The sequence below is a fragment of the Rhinolophus sinicus genome, linkage group LG16 (assembly GCF_036562045.2).
Source record: "Rhinolophus sinicus isolate RSC01 linkage group LG16, ASM3656204v1, whole genome shotgun sequence".
Lineage (NCBI taxonomy): Eukaryota > Metazoa > Chordata > Mammalia > Chiroptera > Rhinolophidae > Rhinolophus > Rhinolophus sinicus.
The window spans coordinates 25,922,117-25,945,403 of NC_133765.1; the positions used below are offsets into that span (position 1 = coordinate 25,922,117).

General features: G+C 50.4%; 1 protein-coding gene across 1 annotated transcript; it reads right to left on the bottom strand.

The window, feature by feature from the left end:
* Positions 1-982: 982 nt before the first annotated feature.
* GLTP (glycolipid transfer protein) lies at positions 983-21,674 on the bottom strand. Its single transcript, XM_019757513.2, has 5 exons — positions 21,413-21,674; positions 7,256-7,314; positions 6,067-6,200; positions 4,135-4,285; positions 983-2,193 (listed from the first exon to the last, which is right to left on the bottom strand). Exons 1-5 carry the CDS (start codon positions 21,513-21,515, stop codon positions 2,011-2,013), a joined length of 630 nt encoding a protein of 209 aa, XP_019613072.1. The 5' UTR covers positions 21,516-21,674; the 3' UTR covers positions 983-2,010.
* Positions 21,675-23,287: the final 1,613 nt, after the last annotated feature.

A 23,287-nucleotide genomic window follows, 5' to 3' on the forward strand; every position in this document is an offset into this window, starting at 1 on the left:
CATTAATGCTGGAGACACGAAGACAAGGTCTTTTTTTAAAGGAAGATGCAGAATTCTTTTAATTTGTTGGCAGAATTTTATATTTCTAGAAAACCCGAAGGGAAAAATCCTAAAAAGCACTTGGGGCTTAGATCAGTAGCATTCCTACTACTGGCAAAATTAGAAAATATAATGACATCAGAGACAGTAAAATCCTGGTTCAGGTGTCCAATCCTTGGCCATGCCAGAGGGAGCCTTCCAAACTGGGTATCTGATTAGATTGTGCACAAGACCCTTGAAGGTGTTCCATAATTTTCAAGGTCAAGTTCAAATCCCTTGGTAGCATCACACACACAGCCTGCTCTAGGTCAAGCTACCAGGTCTTTCCCTTTTCCTGGAAGTGTCCCCTTCCCCTTCTCCTCTGTCAGGCTCCCTCCCTACCTCTACCCCTTCCATCAAGGTTCCGTGCAAGCCCTGACTCCCTAGGACGCATCCCAGGATATGGCCCCTCAGCTATGGCCCCAGGCTCCCACTGGGCACAGACCACTCTCTATGGTCACTGTTGATTTATTGGTCCATCTTGCCTACTAGACTATCAGCTTTGTAGGAGCAGGAATGAAGTAAAATGAATATTCCCTCTACATTTAACTCTAGTATCAGAAAAAGCATCAGCCCATAAAAATGTGCAAATAACCATGGAATCCCAAGCATGGGGAGGCAACAGGGATTGGTAGAGACTGAGGCAAAGTGAAGAATACACCCACCCTCTTACCCTGTCCAGCCAAGGCGGCAGTCATCTTTCAGCTCCTGCCAGGCAATCTGATTTTTGAAAAGATGCTAGAAATCAAGATTTTTTATGTGAAATTTCCCGTTTCTCAATGTGGCAACCAGTTCTATTTTTTTAAACCCACAAAGGCTGGAAAACTGGTCCTTGGCTGATCCCCAGTTGTAACCGCTAATCCAAGAAGAAAAAGACTTCAAGAACTAAAACAGCACACAGATATGATTCCAAAATAGAGATTTATTTATTAAGAATTATTTAGTTTCTGCATAAAAATCACCAATTATTCCATGTGGGTTTTTAACACACATCAACACTTTGGGGGGGGGTTTCCTGTATTCACCCCAACACTTTCAAAAATACAGCTCTTTTTAGCGCCAGGAAGGACAGTTAAGGCAGCGAGGCGTTTCCTTGGGTGTCGGCCTCTGGAGGGGTTCATTGTCTCCCTCTTGAGAGAACACATGATAGGTAGTTTCTTAGGTTGGAAAAGCTGTCCCTGAAGAAAGTAATTATTCAGAAGAACGTAAATACAGTCATCTCTGGTCAATTATTTGTGCCTGGGAGCTTTAAAATCAAGTCTCCTTGGTCATGGTCATCAAAGGCTTGCTGGCTGTTTTCAGCTATAAAAAAAGTTGTCTGGAAACAGACAGTAAGAAAGAGCAGGGTCTGTAATGACAGTGCTGTCAGGCTGGCTGGGCAACCACATGAGAACACATACCAGTTTGCTTTTAAAAAAAAAAAAATCCCACAATAGGGGTCCTGTATAATTTAAAATCAAACTCCCCATGGTCCTTAAAATACCCCAAACATCTTTGAGCCAGATCCTCAGAAAGACATGTGTTTATTTTTAAAGTGAGGTGTATAACATGGCTCCCCTAGAGTCATGCTCCGCGTGGGGGGAAAAGAACAAAAACCAAAAAAAATCGTAGGACTTGATTTATTAGCAACGTCAATTGATTTTTACCACACTGAAATGAAGGTATAAAGTCAGTCTGTGCTGTTGTGAAATTCCAAGGTGATTCAGAAGTAGGCCCATTATTTATTGCTCCGTGTGGAAAGACCCGAAAAATGACTTTAAAAAAACCAGACCCGTCCCCTGCTCTGGGACGGACTCTGGGACGCACTGGGGGTCGCAGGCAGGCCAGGGGCAGCCCGCCAGCTTGATTCACAGTGATTCAGGTTTGTCTGTTTCTGCGAGTGACCGCATGTCAGGGGGCGGGTGGCCCGAGTGTGCCCGCCACTGGGCACACCTACACCTTGTAGTTGAGGTCGGCGTTCATCTTGGTGTACATCTCGTAGATGACATCGATGGTGGCCGTGTAGTTGACCAGGAAGAGGCGGATCTTCTCCAGGCACTCCTCCTCTGTCACGTTCTGGCCCTTGGAGAGCGCTTTCAGGAAGTCAGACTTATAGGGGGCCGCGTACAGTGCTGCCTTGAGAGGGCGACAGGGGAGGTGGCGGTGTTAGTAGGGGCCCGAACTACCCTGCCAGGCACGGTGGGGCTCTGGGAGGGGACTTCCCCCGAGGTCCGTGCCAGACAGGGGTCTGCGCTCTTCATGGCATTGGAAAGGAAAGGATAAGGCAAAGGGCAACGTGTGTTCCCTTCTACCGCCGTGAGGGACAGCACGGTGGACACCAGCTTTGGGGACACATAAACCTGGGTTCCAATTGCAGCTTGGACCACTGACTAGCTGTGAGCGCTGAGCAAGTTACTTAGCCTCTCTGAGCTTCAGCGTCCTCATCTGCAAAATGGGGATGATCATGGCACCCATTTAATAGGGTGGCTTTTGTGAGAATTAAGGAGATCGTGCAAAGTGCTCAGTATAGCACCAAGCACACAGTAGGTGCTCAGCACACTGCCAGGCACACAGTAGGTGCTCAACATGGATGAGTTTCTTCCCTCTAGGTTCCCTGCTCTGGAGAAAGTGAATGGCTTCTTTGGAAAACCCACTTTCTGAGCAGGGCAAAAAGCTGTTAATCTGTGCTGTGGCCTCTTTGGTCCTTCAGGGGGCAACACTTCCCTAAGTTTCAGGCTCTCCCTGACACTTGAAAAGACCAGAGAATTAGAAATTCAAAGAATTTCAGAGCCAGAAAGAAAAAGATGCAACTGGATAGAAAGGCTACGAGTTTGACAGGGTGAGAAAATTACAGGTAATAATACTGTCATTAAGAATGGAAATAGTAAATAGTTTTGATATACTGAGTGTAAAGCATGTGCCACACCCTGGATATAGATTAACTCGTTTAATCTTCACAGCGGTCCTAGGAGGCAGGCTTATTTTTACACCCATTTGAAAGATAAGGGTACTAAGGTTCAGGGTTGTAGAATCCCAGTCCCCACCTACTTCCTGTGTGACTTTGAGAAAGGTACTTAATCTCTCTGTGCATCAGTTTCCTCATCTGTGAAATGAGGGTAAGGATAGTACCCACCTCATGGTGCACCGGTGAAGGTTACACTCAGGGCAGCCGGCCCTGGGCCAGGGACACAGGACATACTCCTCCTACTGAGGTGGTGGTTGAGAGGCCTTCACAGGGGCAACGCATTCCCGGGAGGGCAGGGCTTTTGTGATGCCCACCCGGGACGGGCCCTGGCCCTGCCCCTGCCCTGCCAGGGTGGATGGTCCAGAAGTGGCCATATTTCCCACCTGGTGACTGGCTCTTCCTGCCCACGACCTGTGCCGTGCGGGAAAGCGTGAGGATGGGCAGGTGGTGGGAGCTGCCGCAGGGAGGGTAGCTGCGATGACGGCTGGGCGCGAGGGGGAGGCTGGGAGAGGCAGGCAGCCAGCAACGGTGCACAGGGCACCCTGAGGGCCTCGTGACTTCTCTCACGTGGGCCTCAGCCTGGCAACCCTAGGGGCCCTCAGGTAACGAGGCCAGTGCTGAAGCCTGTTTCCAGGAGCCCTGGCCAATGTCACCCCAATACAAGCCACCAAGAGCCCTCTGGGTCAGTGTCCTTTCAGCAGACGCCCCCGCACGGGCACAGGGGCCCTTCTTCCGCTCCCTACTCAGGGTGAGGATCTAAGCCGCATCTGAGAGGCCAGTCAGGCCATCCCACCATCAACCTGAGGTCCTCAGGGCCTCTGCTGGGGTTTCTCCCATGGCCCCCCAATCCGGCCTCCCAGGATGAGGCACAACAGATCACCATGGAGAATGGAGGAGAACACCCGCCATGGCCACAGGTGGGGCTGGGCAAGCACAGGTGAGTGAGAGGGCTCCTCAGTGCACCAGCCTCCCTCCACATGGACAGGGGAGCCCTTCCAGAGCCCAGGGGGGCAGACACAGCCTCCACGGGGCTACAGCTAAGGAGTGGCAGGGCGGGGAGTGGACCCCACACGCTAGTGATTCTCCTGGCCTGGGGACAAAACGGGTCTCACCTGGAAGATCTTCTGCACGATCCAGCCGTGGTACTTCTTGAGAGCCATCTCGTAGGCCTTGGTGGCATTGACGCGGATGTGGTTGGGGTGGCTCTCGTCCCGCTCCCCATCACAGATGCTCTGGAGGAAGACCTGGATGAAGCGGAGGCCTCTGCAACCCAGAAAGGAGACAGGCGGCTTTAGGACACTGCCCGCTCCGCCTGTGGACCAGCCAGCACCCCCTGCACACGACAGACCCTGACGACTCTGAATGAAACACCTACTGTGGGCCAGGAATATGTACACACAAAAAGAGATGATTATTCCACAGCTGTTATCTTTCCACCCGACTTCCACGCAATGTGACCATGGGCTCCACGCAGCACCTTGTCCACACCAGGCCTGGTGCCGGCCCCTGACCACGGTCCCTGCCCCTGACCACAGTCCCTGCTGGGCTGTAAGGTCTACAAGGACAGGGTCTGGGCCTTCCTTGTACATTTCTGTGTCCACGTGCTCTCCCACAAACCAGCACGTGGCCGGCAGCCATCGGTGCTTGAGGACTGAAGCCACAGTGCTGGCACTAAAAGGGCTCATGGACCGCAGACCACAGACACACTGGGCACACTGACGAGCCTGCCCCGGGCCCAGGCTCCCCACTTCTACCCCTGCCCTGAGCCACTGTCTATATCCTCCAAGGCCACTTGAGCCCTTCCTCCAGGGCTGATGCTTTGAGAGCCAGAATGGGTGGGGCATGGCAGGATGACCAAATTGAAATTCGGATCAGTGCGAGTCCTTTAATCCAAATCATCTCATCTGCTCTCCTCAGACCCATGAACCTCAGCTCAGCACGATCTGCCCATTTCACAAAGGAGAACACTGAGGTACTGCCCGAAAGGCTCAGTCAAAGGCTGGGATGTGAACAGACAAAGGTCGGTAGCTCGGTGGGGCAATTCCTAAAACATGCCATAAGGGGGTCAATTACAGGCCACCTACCCCAATGCCCAAACGGCCACACTCTCTAGGGAGAAGACCTTCCCTGTTCCGTTTTACCAAAGTGCATGTTTAGGGGGAGGGAGGGCCTAGCTTCAGGGGAGGAGAACAGAGACAGGGAGGAATTGGGACATCTGTGACGCAGAAAATGGGTCCCCAGCTTCATAGCTGCTGGGGGCTGTGGTGTTTGCACAACTAATGGAGCATTCTGTAGCTGGTTAAGAGCAGCATGAGCTAAGAAAACAAGGTGCCTGGCCTCTCTGAGCCTCGATGGCCTCATCTGTAAGATGGGAACAATTGCATGTGGCTTCACATGTTTGCTATGAAGACAACAGGTATAATGGTTACAAGCAGTATCAACTCTGAGGTAAGATCATCCGGGTTCAAATCCCGTATCAGGGTACCCTGCCCCCAGCCCACAGGACGAATTTGTGCAAATTAGAGTTCCTTCTCCTCGAGATGCTATTTTTGTCAAAATATACAAATCTACCATGTGCATGATATGATGTGACCAGCCTTAGACAGGACATCCCTGTGCAGTGCGCAACCTGTACAACTGTGCTCGGCCACTCGGTCTCAGCCCTGCCCCTGAAACCTGGGCCTATGAGTCGGTCTCCTCTGTGAGATGGGGATAACACCACACTACTCACAGCACGTGAAAAGCGATCAGGCTTACAAAGAGCTTGGCACAATACCCAGAGTGTATGCTAGCTTCCTATGCCTCTGATGGGACCGGAAGAAGGAAGCGTCCCCACCAGGCAGTCCTCGGCCCCTGGAGTGCTTTTTCTCAGGCACTAACTAGCACCCCACAAGAAGGAGTGGCGATGTGAAAGAAATGAAAGTGACCTTCCTTCCCCACCAGAGCAGACACAGTAGGGCAGTGGCAGGAATGGAGGTCCGTTCTCTGCAGTGCAGACCCCCAGGCCCAACAGCCACCCACACCCTGCCACCCAAGCCCATCACCTTTTCAGCCACATCAGCGCCAGTGTGGCCCCCACTTTGGGCCACTCTGCTCCATACATTTCCTTCTCTACCTCCAGGATATTCTGCAGGGTTCGGAACTTGGCCGGGTCGGTGTCATACACAGCTTTGATTTTCTGAAATGGAGCACACGGGGTTTTCCCCTTGGAAAGGCGGTCCACAGACGGCCAGCCTGCACACTGGGTGGGGCACCCCGCCTGTGCCTCCGTCTCCTTCCCACCAGGAACCCCAGGAAAGGCGGTAGGGCTTGTCGTAACATAACTACCATGTTCACATTTATGGAGCCGGGACATGCAAAGTGCTTCGCAGGCGCTGCCTTTATTGGATGCTCATGGCAACCTGGATGTTGCTCTCTCATTATCCCAATTTGCAGATGAGGAAACTGAGGCTCAGAGGGGGGCAGGGACATGCCCAAGGTGACACCGCTGGTACTGGTGAGAGCAGGTTCCCACACAGGCTAGCTCGAGTCCAAGTTCTCCAACCACTCATAATAGGACCTCAAAAACCAAGTATCTGAAGTTTTGCTTTTGTGGACAAGTGGAAATAGGCTCTTAGGGTTCAAAAACATCCAGGAACAAGGCTCCTGAGTGGAGCCAGGCAGTTTGGGTCTGAACCCCACCTCTGCCACGTCTGTGTTGTGTGACTTCAGGGGAGTCCTTCAACCTCTCTGAATTTCAGCTTCCTCATGTGTAAAATGTGGATGACAACAGAACCAGCTTCAAAGCGCGGCTGCGTTGAAGACATGAGATAATGCAGTGCAGCCAAGCCCTCGAGGCCGAGCCCTACGTGGATCCACATGGGGAGAGACTCAGTGCTGGGGGACAGTACCAGGAGCTCCCAGGAAGGGGGAAGGGAAGGGCCAGCTAATGCACCCGGGGGCTTCAGAGTTACTTCTCATTTGGTGGGGTGGATGCAAGAACCAGTAGGTTCCTTCTCGGGTTGATCCTCAGACTGTGGTCCCAGTCACGCTGTGACAGGGTGACATGACCACATAGGAGGACGAAGAGCCAGGAGCCCCAAGTCAGGTGAGCTGGGGACCAAGCCCGTTTTCCAGGTCTCCGTCTTGACCCTTGGCCTGCGGAGCTTGTGGTGGGGAGCAGGGCACCAGTGACGAGAGCATTTAGATTCCTGATGCAATACCAGGGCTGCAGCTGCCGGGCCAAGTACGTACCGTGATGTTGCCACTTATGTCTGCCTTGATGGGAGTAAACACTGGGGACCCGAGGCAATCTGGGGACAAAACAAGAGAGATTTAGATACCCAACAAGGGTCATCGAGGCCTGGGGACAGGAGGAGAGGTCACTTGCTGTGCTTAGGGAAAGGCAGAGCTGTGTATAGGTGTTAAAAAGGTTTCTGGGCAAGTACATTTGGTGTGCTAAGCTCCAGGTAAAACCAGTCTCTTACTGCAGGACTTGTCAGAGCCTTTAAAATGCAACTGGGCTACCTGGGGGGGCAAAGCCTTTTGTCCACAGCACCCTTCCACACTAGAACTGTGTTATCCCCTAGGACTTTCTGCAAAGATGGAAACGTTCTGTCTCTGCAGTATAGGCCAGATGTGGCTACTGAGCACTTGAAATGTGGTAAGACTGAGGAACTGAATTTGTAATTTTATTTAACTCTCATTTGAATTTAAATAGCCACCTGTGGCTGGTGCCTAGTGTATAGGACAGTAAAGCTGTGCGGTATCTTGCAGAACCAGTGGTCTGAGAAACCCATCTTGGCCAACAAGGCAGATCACCACTAACCAAGCAACTGGTGAGGAGGCAGACTCTTACGAAGTGGGCCAAGAGGGGCCAGATTTATTCAACACGACCTTCTCATTCACCAGCTTCTACGGAAGAAATGAGCTGATGACTCTGAGCCTCCATGGTTCTGAGATTCCACGTAAGAGCCCAGGAGAGCACACCAGCAATGGGATCAGTCACTTAACAGAGTCTGAATTTGGCCTTAACACCCCACTCTGCACACCCTGGCTGTGTGGGCTTAGGCATGTATCCCTTCGTTCTCCAAGCCTCAGCTTTCCCATCTAGCAAATGGGGCAACAGAATCAATCCCAAAGGTGCTATGAGGATGGCTGATAACAATCCACTTCCAAGATGCTTATTGTGCTCATCTTTGGAATCAAAATGATCTTAATTGGAGGTGTTTTTCATTCCTTGGTGGTTCACAAAACAATAGGGCATCTTAAAACGGGTGACACATTAGATTTAATGAAATGTGGGCCTAGAAACTGGCAGTGCTTGGGAACTCTGGGCTCTGTGAAATGTGAGCGGCCTGTGGCCTGCCTCTGCTCCTTTCCCTCCTTTGTGACGGGTCTGGCAGGCCGTCACAGAGACCGGAGACATGCCAGGGGTCAGAGCTCCTTGCTAAGGACTTGGCACAAAGGAACCGCACACGGAACGGCCGGTTCTCTCCTGGGCTGGCTCAGTGTGACTTCACCCTCAGAGCCTTAACACGGATGACATCTGCTCAATGTCTTCACTGCTGAGTCCAGAGCCCATGGGACAAAGATGCCCGAGCGGGCCACAGTGGGTACCAAACCCACAAGAGGGAAATCCAGTGCCCACTTCCCCTGGCCTGCAGGCCAGGCAGGGCTCTCGGTGTGCAGGCCAACTGACCACACGGGAGTAGAGGACTAAGGGAGAGACATCTGCAGGCCAAATTCCACCCAAGGTGACGGAGCACACCTGACTGGCCATCTGGAACATTCTAATCGCAGCTGTTAAGAGAGGAGGATTGGGGAAACAGCATTAACACTATAAATGAAATGCCAGAGAGAGAAAGAAAGAGAGAGAGAGAGAGAGAGAGAGAGAGAGAGAGAGAGAGAGAGAGGACAAAATAAATAAAAGGCCCCATAACCCAAATGGAAAGCGAGTGGGTTAGGGATCCAGACAGACTGGGCTTGACTCCTGGCCCGACCGTTCCCCAGTTGAACAAGTCTCCTCACCTGTGTGCCTCAGTGTCCTCACATGGCAAATGGGGTGGTAATAATACTTTTTCATGGGCTTGTGGTAGGAATTAAAAATTGTGCATTGAACGCATTTAGCAGAGCGCCCAGTGCATAAACACTCAATATACAGACTTCCACCATTTTTGTGACATCACAACTAGGGTCAGGCTCCATGGTCTGGCAAATGTCACCCAGGAGCCACCAAGCTTGCTTGGAAGCCAGCAGGCTCCCCAGAATCTCCACTGAGTGGGAACACACTTGGCCTGTGCCCCCTGCCACCTCTACGTCCCGCCTTCCTGAGGCCCGTTGTTGGCCCCAGGGCTCCCAGCACAGCATCCTCAGTCTGAGCAGTGGGCCCTCTCCTCTCAGCAACCGGTCTCTCCCCCATGCCTGTGCGGGGGCAAAGCTCACTCCTCGGGGCCACACTGGAGTCTCCCCTAGGGTGCCCCAAGGAGGTGGGCTGTGGCCACAGGCGGCCTGTCCCACGTAATCCTGGGCACTCTGGTTTTCCAGACAGGCCTGCCAAGGGCATTCGGGAGGTAAGTACTCCCTCCCACCCTTGAATCTTGCCTGAATGTGTCACTGATCTCATCCTGCCGAGGCCAACCTGGGGAAGTAGTACCATTCGCTAGCCCTGGAATGTGTTCTGTCCTGGGACACTTACCACGGGCTCCCCCAGCGGTCATCACATTCTATCTAGACTTCAATAATAAAGCACGAGAGCCAAGATTTTCCTCTTCCAGTGACTATTTCCCTCCTGACTGTGCAGCGAGAGGTCAGGCAGGTGCCATGGACAGGCTGTGTGGGGACTGGCAAAACCCTTCCAGAGAGATGGCTGCTCTTAGCTCCAGCCGATGGCTTTACATCCTCAACTTTCAAAAACATACAATATCCTTAGATATAAGGGAGATTGATGGACGGCTCGAGGGATACATAGGTATAGTAAGATATTAGTGGTAGAATCTAGGTGGCAGGTGTATAAATATTTACTGTAAAATTCAACTTTGTTGTATGTTTGAAAATTTTCATATAAAATGTTGGAAAAAATATCAGGTTTTTTTTCTGCTCATAAAAGTCATACTTCTTCCTTTTACTTCTTCTCCACGTCCATTTCAGTGTTACGGTGATTGTAGTTACATGTGTAACTCTGTTTTCCGTCTGTCTCCCCCACAAACTTGAGCTCTGAGAGGAGAGGGACCAGGTTGCCTGGGTCCCCCACTGCGTCCCCAGTTTCTGGCAGAGCTGGACCCCAGTGGGTGCTTAGATGACATCTGTGGCATGGATGAGTGAATGGCTTGTGGAAAACGTAAATCGAGAGGTGTTATTTCCTGCCAGGCACTTTTTTCTATCTACTTTCTCATAGTTCGGATTGACCCAAAGCACTGGTTCTAAGCTCCCATGCTTAGATGACAGAGGACATGGGAAGGGGCTTGGGCCTCAGTTTCCCTGTCTCTGAATGAGAACACTAGCAGGACCTCCCCTGTAGGGCTGCTATAAGTGGGGTAGGTGTCCTATGAGCAGAGTGATTGCTCGGAGAGCTGGCCACGATTGTTATGACCGCTATGGGCTGATTTTCAAGTAAAGCCTTAGAACCAGACCTTGGTAACCGTTCACCATCGGCCATGCGTGGCTGGTCTCTCAGCTCTTCCCAACGACTCAGGTCATGCAACGTGCATTTCTGAGATGCAGGAAAATGTAATTTGGCTTTCTTGGCTCTGAAAATAGCTCTTGGGCAGTTCTGAGCGGCCCTGCCCTGATGGCGAGGAGAAAGGCTTTTTGTTTTGTGTTTTCCTGACAGTGCGTTACGTGGGTCACGAGGCCACCGTGGTCAGCGGGAGCCAGCCCGATGGCAGCTGTTATTGTGTGGTGGCCACCATACAGGGACAGAGCTTCTGCTCAAGGGTGAGGTAGGAATGGGGGCCGAAAGCATACTTCTGGAGCTAGGAGGGGAGCAGAAGCAGACAGGGGCGTGAGGTAAGGAGTGTGAGGTGGAACCTAGAAGAGAGGGGCAGTGAGGCCAACCCCAGACTTCACTTCCAAGCCGCACCCCGAGGGAGTGGCTGGCAGGAAAGGCACTTCTGTGTGCACGTAAATGTGCATGCTGACGTCAGTCTGGAGGGTCTGTAAGTGGGCCACCTGTAAGGAGGGGGAAAGCAGTGCTCTAGAGTCTGCCAGTCCTGGGTTCAAATCTCAGCTCTGATGTGACTTTGGACAAGTCCTCTTGGCTCAGGCCCCTCACTCCCCACAGCCGAGAGGTGCAGCTGAGCTGAAACCTGCTTCAACGTGACCCACCGAAGGCTCTAGGCTTAAGTTTGTCTTTGGTGCAGCCCAAGGCCACCGGGCCCAGAAAAGCCAAGTGACTTGCCCAGGGCTACACAGTGAGAGCCAGGCACCCAGACAAAATGACAGAGTCAGGCTGGTTCCCCTGCTCCTTCGCTTTTCTTTCCAGAATATTTCCGTCTGTTTGTGTGAACTCCACAAAAAGAAGAGGACTCTGAGAGAAAACCCAGAAGATGACTTTACTACCCCAGGAGATGGTGGTCTTTCTATCAGTTTAAACTCATGCTGACCCCTACTCTGGATAGAGTGTGACACGTTTCCAGCAGGTTACCCAGCCTTACCTTTCCTGCAGAATGCAGCCCTGCCCCAATATTACCTTTCTTGTTTTACCAGTTTTGCAGTTACCCCACACTTGTTTTTTTACTGTTGTCAGCAAAACAGGCTCTTTAAAATGCCACCCAGAACCTGCCAGGAGGGAGGGAAGATGGTTTGGATGGTTTTCTAGTTCCTCATCGTATGTCCAGGGAGACAGGAAGTTGTCTCAAAAACAAACAAACAAAAAAATAAAATCAGAAAACAAAAGAAAAATCAGATACAATCCTACCATCTTACTTCATAGAACCAACTCTGATGGGCACAAATTCTAAAGAATATGGTCAAGCCATGGTTATCTGGAACATGTGGCAAATGGCCCCTTATTTAGTGTAGGTTTTCCTAAGCATGCTACTCAACCCAGAAGGCATATGAAAAACAGCAAGAAATCTGATTACAAAACCCAGAAACCTTCTATATGGGGCAGAGGGGGAGAACCGTCACCAATCAAAGCCAAATGACAAACTGATGGTTGAGGGGTTGATCTGTGTCACAAAGATCACAGACTAAAGACTCTTATCTCTAATATGTAAAGAGTGCTAACAAATCAATAAGTAAAAAACACCCTGTAGAAAAATGGGCAATTCACAGAAGAAATGAAGACACTTAATCTCAATAATAAAAACAAAATAAAACAGTGAAACATCTTCCATCTACCAAATTTTATGACTGCACCAACGTCCTCTAGTGTGACCTTTCTGGATGGAACTCATCAAAACAACAAAAATGTCCCTGCTTTCGTACAGCAAGCCATTTGCGGTTTTCTAAACAAGGCTATCATCGAAAATAGGAATTATGAGAAAGGTGTGACCCAATAACATCACAAGCCCCCTCAACCCTTCACTAAATGGCTTCACATGGCATGTTTTCAGATTTTTAGCACAGCTTTGTGTAGTTTTAAAAAACTTCCTCACAGGTGATGGTCACTTCCTCCTGCTTTCATTCTGCTAGATACTTGGAAAACAAATAGCCAACTCTGTCAGCGTCACCTGCGAAATACGGAGACAGGCAGCAAGCAAGCATTTTGTGCATGACCTCTGTGACAGTTCTGACTGGACAAGGGACACCTAGTGCTTCCTGCCTGGACCTCTGCCATAGTTCAGATGGGCGAGGCTGTCCAGAGAGCAGAATTCTCCCACAAGCCAACCGTCACCGAATGCCACACAGAATCACCCATTTCCTCTTTTTCTGGCTTCAACATAGTGGGAAAGTACCAACCGTTATGCCCTGAGCAAGACCACAGCACACAGCTGGAAATTCCATCCACCCTGCTCCTCAATGCTGCTCCTTCAGACAACCATCGCCCGACACTGGGCAACGAGGTGACCAAATCACCCCCACCCTGGCCCACCCTCTTATTTCACCTCATGACTAATTTTCATTACGGAACAAAAAGCATTTCGTTTTTTAAGATGCACAGCTTTACTTTCGGACTGTGTGATTCATAAATGTTTATTTCAAAAAGGAAGTCCAGGATGCCTGGGTCGCAATGCTAAGAGCGTGGTGTGAAGAGGTTCTATTTCAAATTCAGTTTTGTGGTTTTTTTCCCAATAGCTGGATAATAAGGTTCCATTGTTAAACACATGGGGGCAGATTAACTTTACAGGTCCTGGGTTACAGAGATCATAATAGAAGGCACTCAAATTACAGCTGATGGAGATGAATCATTTATTAATCCACGGGTACACAGGTGTGTGTGTGTGTGTGTGTGTGTGTGTGTGTGTGTCTGTGTGTGTGTGTGCTCATTTTCCAATAAAACATACCTAAAGAGGAAAGAATATTCACAAAACAATCCAAAATGTTGCTTTTAAAAATCATCTCCATGGCATGCCAACTCTCTTTGTCCCCTTTAGCAAAAACCAGCCTTGAATCAGGAAGGAATGCAGTAGGGAAATGATTTCTCTTATTTGCTGTGTGGCCTGGGAGAACTTAATTAACCTCTCTGAGCCCCCGTTTTCTCATTTGTAAAAAGAGGATAAAAATGGACCCCACCTCTTAGGCTTAAAGGAGGTTGTATAAATAAAGGGCTAAGCTGTTTCTGGCACCTAGTAAATGCTCAATAAAAAAGAAAGTATTCTTTATGCTTACTATTATTATAAATTATATCACCATTTTCATCTTTAATAGGTAAAGCTTTTCTTCAGAGAGGAAATCCAGAAAAGAATGACTCCAATGAGTAAGACATCAAAGGAGAGAGAAATCAAAAGAGGGGGGAAAGAAAGCATTATCAATAGATTGATCGATTGATTGATATGAGTAAAATTAGCAGGAATCCTCTGTCATAAAATGATAACTTCAAATGTATTCCAGACCATTAAAAAAAAGATGTCAGAAGTGGAGTAAGGAACTTGGGGGAACAGCAATGCAGGAAATGAATCATTTCTCAACATGGAGACGCGTGAGTTGGCTGCCTAACTGCAGTCTGGAGAGCAGAGGTTTTTATAGGACCCTGGAGAGGACTGATCCACTGTAATGACTTTTAAAAGCTTAGATACAGTTGACACTGTAACAATTAAAAAAATAGGCCCTGATATAAGTAACACTGGAAGAATGTAACAAAAGGAGTTAACATCTACCCAGGCCCTTTTGAAACTGAAATAATGAAACCTAAGAATAGAGACGAGACCAACATTTCCATTCTAATAAGCTCATTGAAATAAATAAGCACATTGTCTTGCCAGATGGGAACTTCCTATCATTTCCCCACCCCCACAAACAGCATGAAAGGCTTTTTCTGCGCTGAAAGACTCAGAGCACATCTCTGAGTGTGCTCACCTCCTTGGTTACAGGGTCAGCTGCTTCAAAGCCCCCTGAGCCACTTTCTAGCTGCGTGACCTGGTCAAATCCCTTCACCACTCGGAACTTCAGTTTCTTCTTCTCTAAAATGGTGCCAATTCTTCCTAATTCATAAGGTCATGATAAGGATTGGAAATGAGATATCGCTACTTCAATGATTGGCACATGGGAGCCACTTAAAACAGGGGTTATACAAGCTATGATCCGGGTCATGCATTGTATTTTCCAAAGCTCTTGGTCATGCATTCTTTCCATTCCCTTTCAGTTCAACATTGGCTGGGCACCAGGCTCTGCCAGGAGCATTGCTGGGCTCTGGAAAGGCCCAACTCTGTCCCTAAGGGATTGCGGGGGGCAGGGGGGGAGGCACTGTTCCTCCAAGCAGCCCTGTGCAGTGGAGGCCACACAGATGAGGGACGGAGGCAAGGGGCTAGATGAGCAACAAGACACAGAGTGGACCCTTGGGTCTTTTCCCTCTTGCTTCTCCAACTATTCCCTCCAGGAGCCGAGACCAGGCTTCTCAGCCCCTAACCTCAGGAGCAGACTTTCTCAATACAGAGGATCAAGAGAATCTAATCACCGTCACTTGGGGGACAGGGCAGGTAGGTGCCATTGGTGTCATAAATGAAGGCGCTGAAGCAGTTCTCAGACTTCACCAGCCAGGCAGCGGAGCTGGCAGTCGGTCCCTAAGACCCACAGGCTACTTCTTTTTGGAAGTTACTTGTTTCCCAAGGGCTGGGTGGCAAGGGGGACAGTTTCTAAAGGTCTGAGGCAGTCTGTCCTACCTCTGCCAAGATGAAATGATTCCAGGCTTTAAGCACCAAAATCATTTGGGGAGATCACCTCCGTTGGCCCTCCTGGGAGGCCTGGCTTCCCTGCTTTACAGTTGGGGCACAGGCTCAGAGAGGGGAAGAACTTGCGTGTCGACACACAGCGTTGACCCCCAGAGCCAGGACTCCAGCTCAAGCTGGCCCAGCTTGATGGATTGCCCGCATTTCTTGCCGTTTGTCCACGATATTCAGGGCATGGAGTGCAGTGGACGACTGACCCAGGTCCAGAGCGACTTGTCCCCGCTGAGCCTCCAAAACAGCCTACTCACTCCTGGCTGTTACACCGATGGCCAGTCTAACACAATGGGGCCAGCTGGCGTCCTCTCATCAGCTGTTACTCAGATCTTCCTCAGGAAAGACGAGATCGTGAGTGCGAAGCACCAGGATGACATCAGGCACACAGTAGGTGCTTGTACAGGCTAATGAATCCTCTCTTAGGACTTGCAAATGCACTTCCAACCGATGACAGGAGTCTGCAGCCCGTTTCAAAACTGCAAACTCCATTGCAGAAAGTGTACATGTGGTTTCTTTCCCCCGTAGAACATTGTTTCTTCCTCCTAGCAGTGTCGCCCCCCAGTCACACATGTCCCGTTGCGAAAGACTCTAGCTCTTAACAGACACGCAACCAAAAGGATAACTGACCTGCTATAGGAAGAGGGTTAGTACCTTCTTGTTTATCTTTCTTAGGGTATTCTCAACAAAATAAAACATAAACATGTATTTGTAGAAACGTAAAAACAAAACCACTGCACAGACGTAACTGTTGGCTCCACGACCTGGGAGGTGCTTGTTGCAATGGCGGGAACCACTTCCCTGGAGGAAGGGAACTTCTTACTCATGGACCAAGAAGTGCTGCTGGGGCTGGTTTCCAGGCGATTAACGTGATGTCCCAATGAAAGGAACACGGACTTGTTTGGGCCTTCCCACAGATGGCTTCCACACCCTCATTACTCAAATTTGCATTCAAACACGCAGGAGTTAAGGGCCCCGCGTGGCAGGCCAAATATGAGGAATATGAGGCACCCGCCTCAAAGGAAACCTGCATATCTTATCTGTGGCTCCCAGCATCTTGCACAAGTCGCTGCAGGGCCAGCAGGACCACTGGACTTCTTCAGTGGCCACGCAGGCTGGCTCCAGTGGGGGGCTTCTTCTCTGCTGGACAGGAAGCCGGGAAAGCAGGCAGGCGCAAGGGCAAAAGCACTGCCCAGAGGAGGGCAAAAGGAGTCCAGAGGCCTGAGTTCTAGTTTGGCTCTATGGTCACTCACTGGTTGTGTGAGGCTGGGCGAGTCACCTAACCTCTCTGGCTTCGGTTTCTCTGGCTGTATAACAAGAAGATAATTCTGTGCTTCTGGGCCGTCATTGACCCCCCCCCACCCCGACCCCCCCAACAGCGCAAGCACTGAACAAAAGTGATAGAAAACCACTCTTTTGGGGGTTACTTGAGGACTAATTAAGGAGTGCCAGATACCTGTAGGCCTAATTCAATGATCATCCATTTAATTAAGCTAAAAAAAAAAAAAAAAATCACTCCCTGGAATTCGGATCTCAAGAATGTGAGATGGAAACATTACCTTCAACTGCTGCTTCTTTGGTTTCTCCCTAAACACTGAGCGCAAACAGGTGTCACCTCATGCATCAACTCTAACTGACCTGGAGTGGTTGGGTTAAGAAAGACACCAACGCTGTGTTTACACTCAGAGGGGAAAACAATATCACGATTGACTAATAATGTCTGTCATGGGGGCAGCATATGAATTATGCATTGTAATTTGGTCGCATATTTTAATTTAGAAGGAGAGAGAAAAGCAAAACACTTGTAGAAAGAACCCAGAAAAAAAATGGGAATGGAACGAAAAGCATTCACTCGGCAAATGGAGCACTGAAAGAACTCGAAAGTCTCAGAATGCGGTAGGGTCTATGGAAGTCAGGGAAGACTCTCTGGATGAGGTGACTGCTAAGCTGATTCCTTAAGGATAATGGGAACCCAGCCAGGCAAAAGGAAGGTGGTGGGCTGCAGAGGAGTGGTGCACCAGGCAGAAAGACCGACACAGGCTTCAGAGGCAAGTGATGGCCTAGTACCATTTGTGGGGCTGCAAGCCATTCAGAAAGACTGCAGCACACATCTCAAGGTGGTACCCAACGGGGAGCCCCTGAGGCTTCTAGGCAGGGAGTGACAAGCCTAAAGGACATTTAAGTCTCTCCCTCCCTTTCTCCCCCCGCCCTCTAATTGGTCATGTTCTAAAACAGCTGGATAATTGACCTTACAGACAAGACAGCAGGCATCACAGAAGTCAGACGCAAGCTGATAGATCAGAGGTGAGATCCAATTACTAGGTCAAGGTGGAGAAAGAAGATGGACAAAGGACTGGCCTCTGAGTGGACATAGTAAAACCTGCACAACTTGAGTGACTCAGGCTGGAGATATGGAAGAAGGGATAGCCCAAGATGTGGGTGCTCTAAGCCACATCTGACCTGAACCCAAAAAAACAGCATTCATCCAGCCCAACCAACTCTGTCACAAACCACACCTGACAACGAGGTTTGAGAAATGTGGTTGCTCTAATGGGATAAAAGCCTTCACACCTTTCGGCCTAGCAATTTCACTTCTAAAAATTAGAAATAAGCAAAGAAGTATGCAAAGAAATGTATACAAGGATGTTCGCTGTAGTGTTGTTTACACTACAAAAAAGTGAGAAGCAATGTGAATGTCCAACAGCAGGGGACTAGTTAAATATATTACAACCCCATTCAAAGAATGGGATTTTAAGGCAGCTATGAAAAATGATGATTGACATGGAAAGATGGTCATGCTATATTGTTAGGTGGAAAAAGCAGCCTATACATTCTCCCTTAAAGATTGATAAAAATGAGTCTGGAAAGAAAATACTCTGAAATGTCAGCAGAGAGTTTCTCTTTACAAAACACTACCTCAAAGGTTGTGAGAGGATTAAGTGAACTAATCCACATAGAATACTTAGTATATAGTAAGTGCTCAATTAATGACAGGGAGATTTTATTTTTAATTTTTTTATTGGGGAATATTGGGGAACAGTGTGTTTTTCCAGGACCCATCAGCTCCAAGTCAAGCCATTGTTTTCAATCTAGTTGTGGAGGACGCAGCTAGCTCACTGGCCCATGTGGGAATTGAACCGGCGACCTTAGTGTTTTGAGCATTGTGCTTCAACCAACTGAGCCAACTGGCCACCCCCTGACAGGGAGATTTTTATTTATCATTCCTTCTTGCTCAATTTTCCTTCGAGAAACAGATCTCCCTTGCAAAACTAAATACTTTTCAAAAACACAAGCTTTCAGCCCTTTGTCATAGTTATATCGAAAGCGGTGGTTCTCAACCAGGGCGATTTGTCTCCTTCCAGATATTTTTGGTTGTCACAACTTGGGGAGAAGAGATGCTATTGGCATCTAGAAGACAGAGACCAGGGATGCTGCTAAACATCTTACAATGCACAGGACAGTGCCCATCCTAAGAATGACCCAATGCCCAATGTCAGCAGGGCCACAGTGGAGAAACGCTGATTTGGAGGAAACTGTCGCTGCAATGCCTTTCAGACATCTTCCATCCGTTATCCCAGACCTCCTCCATTCAAGAGACACACGCACCACCCAGGTCATCCAGGTGAACAGACACTCCCAGGATCTAGACAAAGCCCGTGTTAGAGCTGACAGTGGATCTCACTTGACTCCCGAGTCCCAGGGAAAAGCCACTGGTGGGAACATTCTTTTCAAACTGAAACTCTCAGGAGAAACTCTCTCCCCAGAAGAGCGGTTTCTGGAAAAACGGCACTTCTGTCAACAGATGTGGCGCCCCAAAGCATGTGGCTCGCAGCAAAGACAAGGGTCCTTTGAGATCAGGGAAAGGGAGGAGGGGACGCTCCTCAGCCCTGGCACCAGATCACTGCTGGTTCCAGCAGCCACCATCCCCTTTCCTCTACAACTAGCCCGATAATTGCATCAAAGGACGGTGTCCCCAAATGCAGAACTGATGGGCAGCCTTGCTGGAAGAAAAGGGAGGAAAAAGCACAGAGCTTAACTCAAGGTTTCTCCACCTCGGTCCTGCTCACATTTGGGGCCACGGGGTCCTTTGTGGTGGGGGCTGTCCTGGGCCCTGCAGGACGTTTGGCAGCATCCCTGGCCTCCCCCCACTAGAGGCCAGTAGCACCTCCCACACCCACACGCCCTGCCCTCAATTCAGAGCCACTAGCTTAAACATTCTGAATCCTTGTCCTGGGCAAGCTGGCTGTCCTGCAAATGTTCATAGAACCAAAGAGGGGAGAAAAACTGTCACAAACATGAAACACTCCTTCATGCTCAAGCCAGTTAGCTGCCAAACCCCTGCCTGGAGATTCAGTATTATTGCAACACTGTGACACCGATAATAGGAGTGTTTTGTACATTTAGCAAGTACTGGCTGAGTACCTACTATGTGCCGGGCACTGTTCTGGTACCAGGGATGCAGCAGTGGACAAAAGCGACCAAGACCCTGCTCTCAGGTTGCTTATCCAGTTCTGAGAATCACACAGACGTGGCATTTGCTCAAACATTGATTCATCATCCACTATATGAAGGAACAAAAACTGGATCCAGTTATATAATAGGACGATACCCCCCACACACACACCAGTCCTGCTAAGATCTATTTGGCACTAAGGCCTCAGACCTTTATACACACCACTTCATTTACCCTAACCCTGGAGATCAGTATCCCCATTTCACAGATGGGGAAGCTGAGGCTCAAGAGGTGGAGAGAGCTAGAATACGACTCCAGGTAACCACAATTATCCCAGAGCTCACAGCACTGCAGGAACTGCTGCCCACAACAAGCCCTGATCACCCACTAGGGGTAAAGTGACTGCCCTGGAGGCCAAATCTTGTCAGTCCGTGTCAGTATTAAGGTTCTGTCAGTTTGCAGATTTCAGCTGGACTCTGCCCTGGTGACTAGTATCTTCCTGCAAGGCCACCAAGTGACCTCACAGGTCAGGGCACAGGACAAGCCCACATGGAAGAGAAGAAAGCAGAGGCTCAGGTTGCATCTTTTGCCCATGAGCCAAAAGGCAAAGGGCATGCTACTGTCTTCTATTTCCCATTTTCCATCCAGAGTCTGGGCTGGGCTGAGGGAGGGGAGGAAGGAGGGTCTGAACCTGGCTTAGGGACCGCCTTCGCCGTGCTCCTGAAACCTTCCTGGACAGAACATATGGGAGAGGGAGCTGCTTCTTTCATAGCTCATGCCAATCACCCCGTGTCTGACATCACCCCACAAAGCAGACCCTGTCCCTAGTCCTGACTCCTGTTCTAAATGGAGAAAAAACTTTAGGTGGTTCCCTATAGAGTTTTGTGACTCATTTTCAAACCGTCCCCCTCCTCACCCTGCCAGGCTTCCCGTCTTTGGAGTGTGTGTGTGTGTGTGTGTGTGTGTGTGTGTAAGGGTAGGGAGGGGGGCAAGGGGTGTCTTTGGTCTGAATTGGGGGAATTCTGAGGAAAGAAGGGTTCACCGGGCCCATGAGGGAGATGCTGGGAGAATACAAGGAAAAGAGAGGGTTTATGAAAGCAGAGGAGTCATTTTCAGGGGAGCGAGTTGAAAGCCATTCTAAAAGGGCAGAAGGGAATGATGGGGTGAGGGATGAAGGACTTTGGGGGAGAAGCGGTGGGATGCTTTCTGGGAGAAAGAGAATTGGGGATTTGGAAGAGTAAGAGGTGTTTGGGGAGATGGACGACTGAGAACCGAAGGCAGTGGAAGATTGGGCGGGCGCACCTGATGGATATGGTGGAATGTGAGGTCTCTGAGGAGATGGACGGTTGGGGTGTTTGGAGATGAAGGCTGTAGTGTTTGGGGAAGATGAAGGATTTGGGGATGCCTGGGAAGAGACGGAGGATGTGACATGCTGCTGGGTGGCGGGGAGAGGATTTGGGAGCCGTCCGGGGCAGGGAGAATCTGGAGTGCTTGGAGAGAAAGAGGGTTTGGGTGCCTGGGGAAATAGGATTTGGGGTGTGTAGGGGAGGGGTGGTTTGGGAGAAGCAGGATTCGGGTGCATCTGGAAGCGCTCTGGAGCAGAGCTACGGACCGGCTCCCCCCTTTACCCCGGCTCACCGAAGAAGGGCGGCAGGTGGGACACCGCCTCGAGGAAGGGCCCGGTCTCGATCTGCTTGTCCGCGGGGAGCGGCTTCAGCAGGTGCTCCGCCAGCAGCGCCATTTCGGGGTCGAGGCCCGCGGTGATGCCCCAGCCGGCCCCGCGGGCATCTACGCCGCCCCCTCGGCCGCCGCCGCCGTCAGCGCTGGGGCCGTCACTGCCGCCCGCCGCAGGCTCTGGGGACGCCAGCGTCGCCACTTCCGCTCTCGCAGCGCCCGCGAAGCCGAGCGCTCAGCGCCGCCAGCCGGCGGAGCCACTAAGCGGCCCGCCGCCCGGCAGCCCCGCCCCGCCTCCGCCCACCCGCGCCCATCTCCGCGGACCTCCGCGCCCGATTGGTCAGGGGGCGGGACCAGCCAGCACTGCCGCGGAATCGCAGACTGGTGGTCCAGGTCCGCCCAGGTGAGCCTCTCCCAGGTGACCCCTCCCCAGATGTGTTTCCTGCCCTCCCTGGCGTGGTCCCCGCAACCCGGGCGGGCTGGCTAGGACTAGTTCCTCGCCTGATGGAGGCGTAGAGCTGCCTAGATCATAATTCACAACCCACACACCCGCCCAGGTTACAGCCCAACCCACCCAGGGCCCCTCAGGACGCTGTTTGCCCCAAACAGCCTACTCTCCAACAGCCCCACGTGACCTGTTGGACACTCATCGGGTCCACAATTCTCTTTGGCTACAACCAGTGGGGACCCTTGAGTCTTCTTCAATGATCTCATAGCTGTTGATCACTCACTGCTCAAGTCACAGGTTAACTCAGCTATGCCTAACTGGGAGTCCTGTTCCCTGAAATTGGGTCCAGTCTGACTTCAGCTGCCTGGTTTACAGTCCAACTAACTCAACCACCACCTGGCTGGGCTCATGTTTCCCCAAACCTAACCTTGGAGGATACATGCTTGCCACAACCTGGAGCACCAGTCGCCTCAGCTACAACCCACCGAGGCTTGTGTCCTAAAACCCAATGCCCACCTTGTCGAAAACCTAGCACACAGTTGTTGAGAGCTTCTCATTTATTTCAGAATAAATATTCCTTGTGCCCCCACTATGTGCCATGCACTGTGCTAAGCATTGAGGATAGAGTGATGAACAGTACAGAATCCCTGCTCTCCTGGAGCAGACATTCTAGTTAGGGAGACAACGTAATATAATACGATACACAAATACATAAGACAATTTCAGACATTGGTAAGTATAAATGAAGAAAATAAAACAGAGTGAAGGGACGGAGGGCATGGCTGAGATAGGATGTAGGGGGTTGGGGCCAATAAGTACCCTTGAAGAGGCGTCTACATTTGCGCTGAGACCCGAAGGAGAAGTAGGAGACAGAGTGGCTGGAACCTGTGCAAAAGCCTTAAGGTTGCAAAGAGCTTGGTGTGTGCAGGCAACTGGGGAGACCAGGGCAGGGGATGGGAGGGAATGCAGTGAATGGAGTGAAGGTCAGCGAGCTGAGCTGGGCTGGAGTATATTGAGTTATATAGGGGGTGGTATAGAATTTGGATGTTATTCTAAGGGCAATGAGAAATCACTAGTGCCAGAAAAATACTGGCCAAAGCTTATTAAATATCTTCAGTGTAACCTTTCCGGGGGCAGCTGGGAGTAGAGGCTGTTCCAAACCAAGAGCATTACCCAAGGACAGTCAGGAAGTGAGAGGGTCTGAGGAAGACCAAGCCATCATCTCTTCTTGCTCATCACCCAGACCCTGACATGTCCCATCAAGCAGGTCTCCCACTGATAGGTGCCCAAGTCATCAACTTTGGCTTGTTCCCACCACACCCAACCTCACTACCTCCGGCATCCTAAGATACCATCTCCTCGAAGCATCACCAGCCCGCCCAGCATCCTGA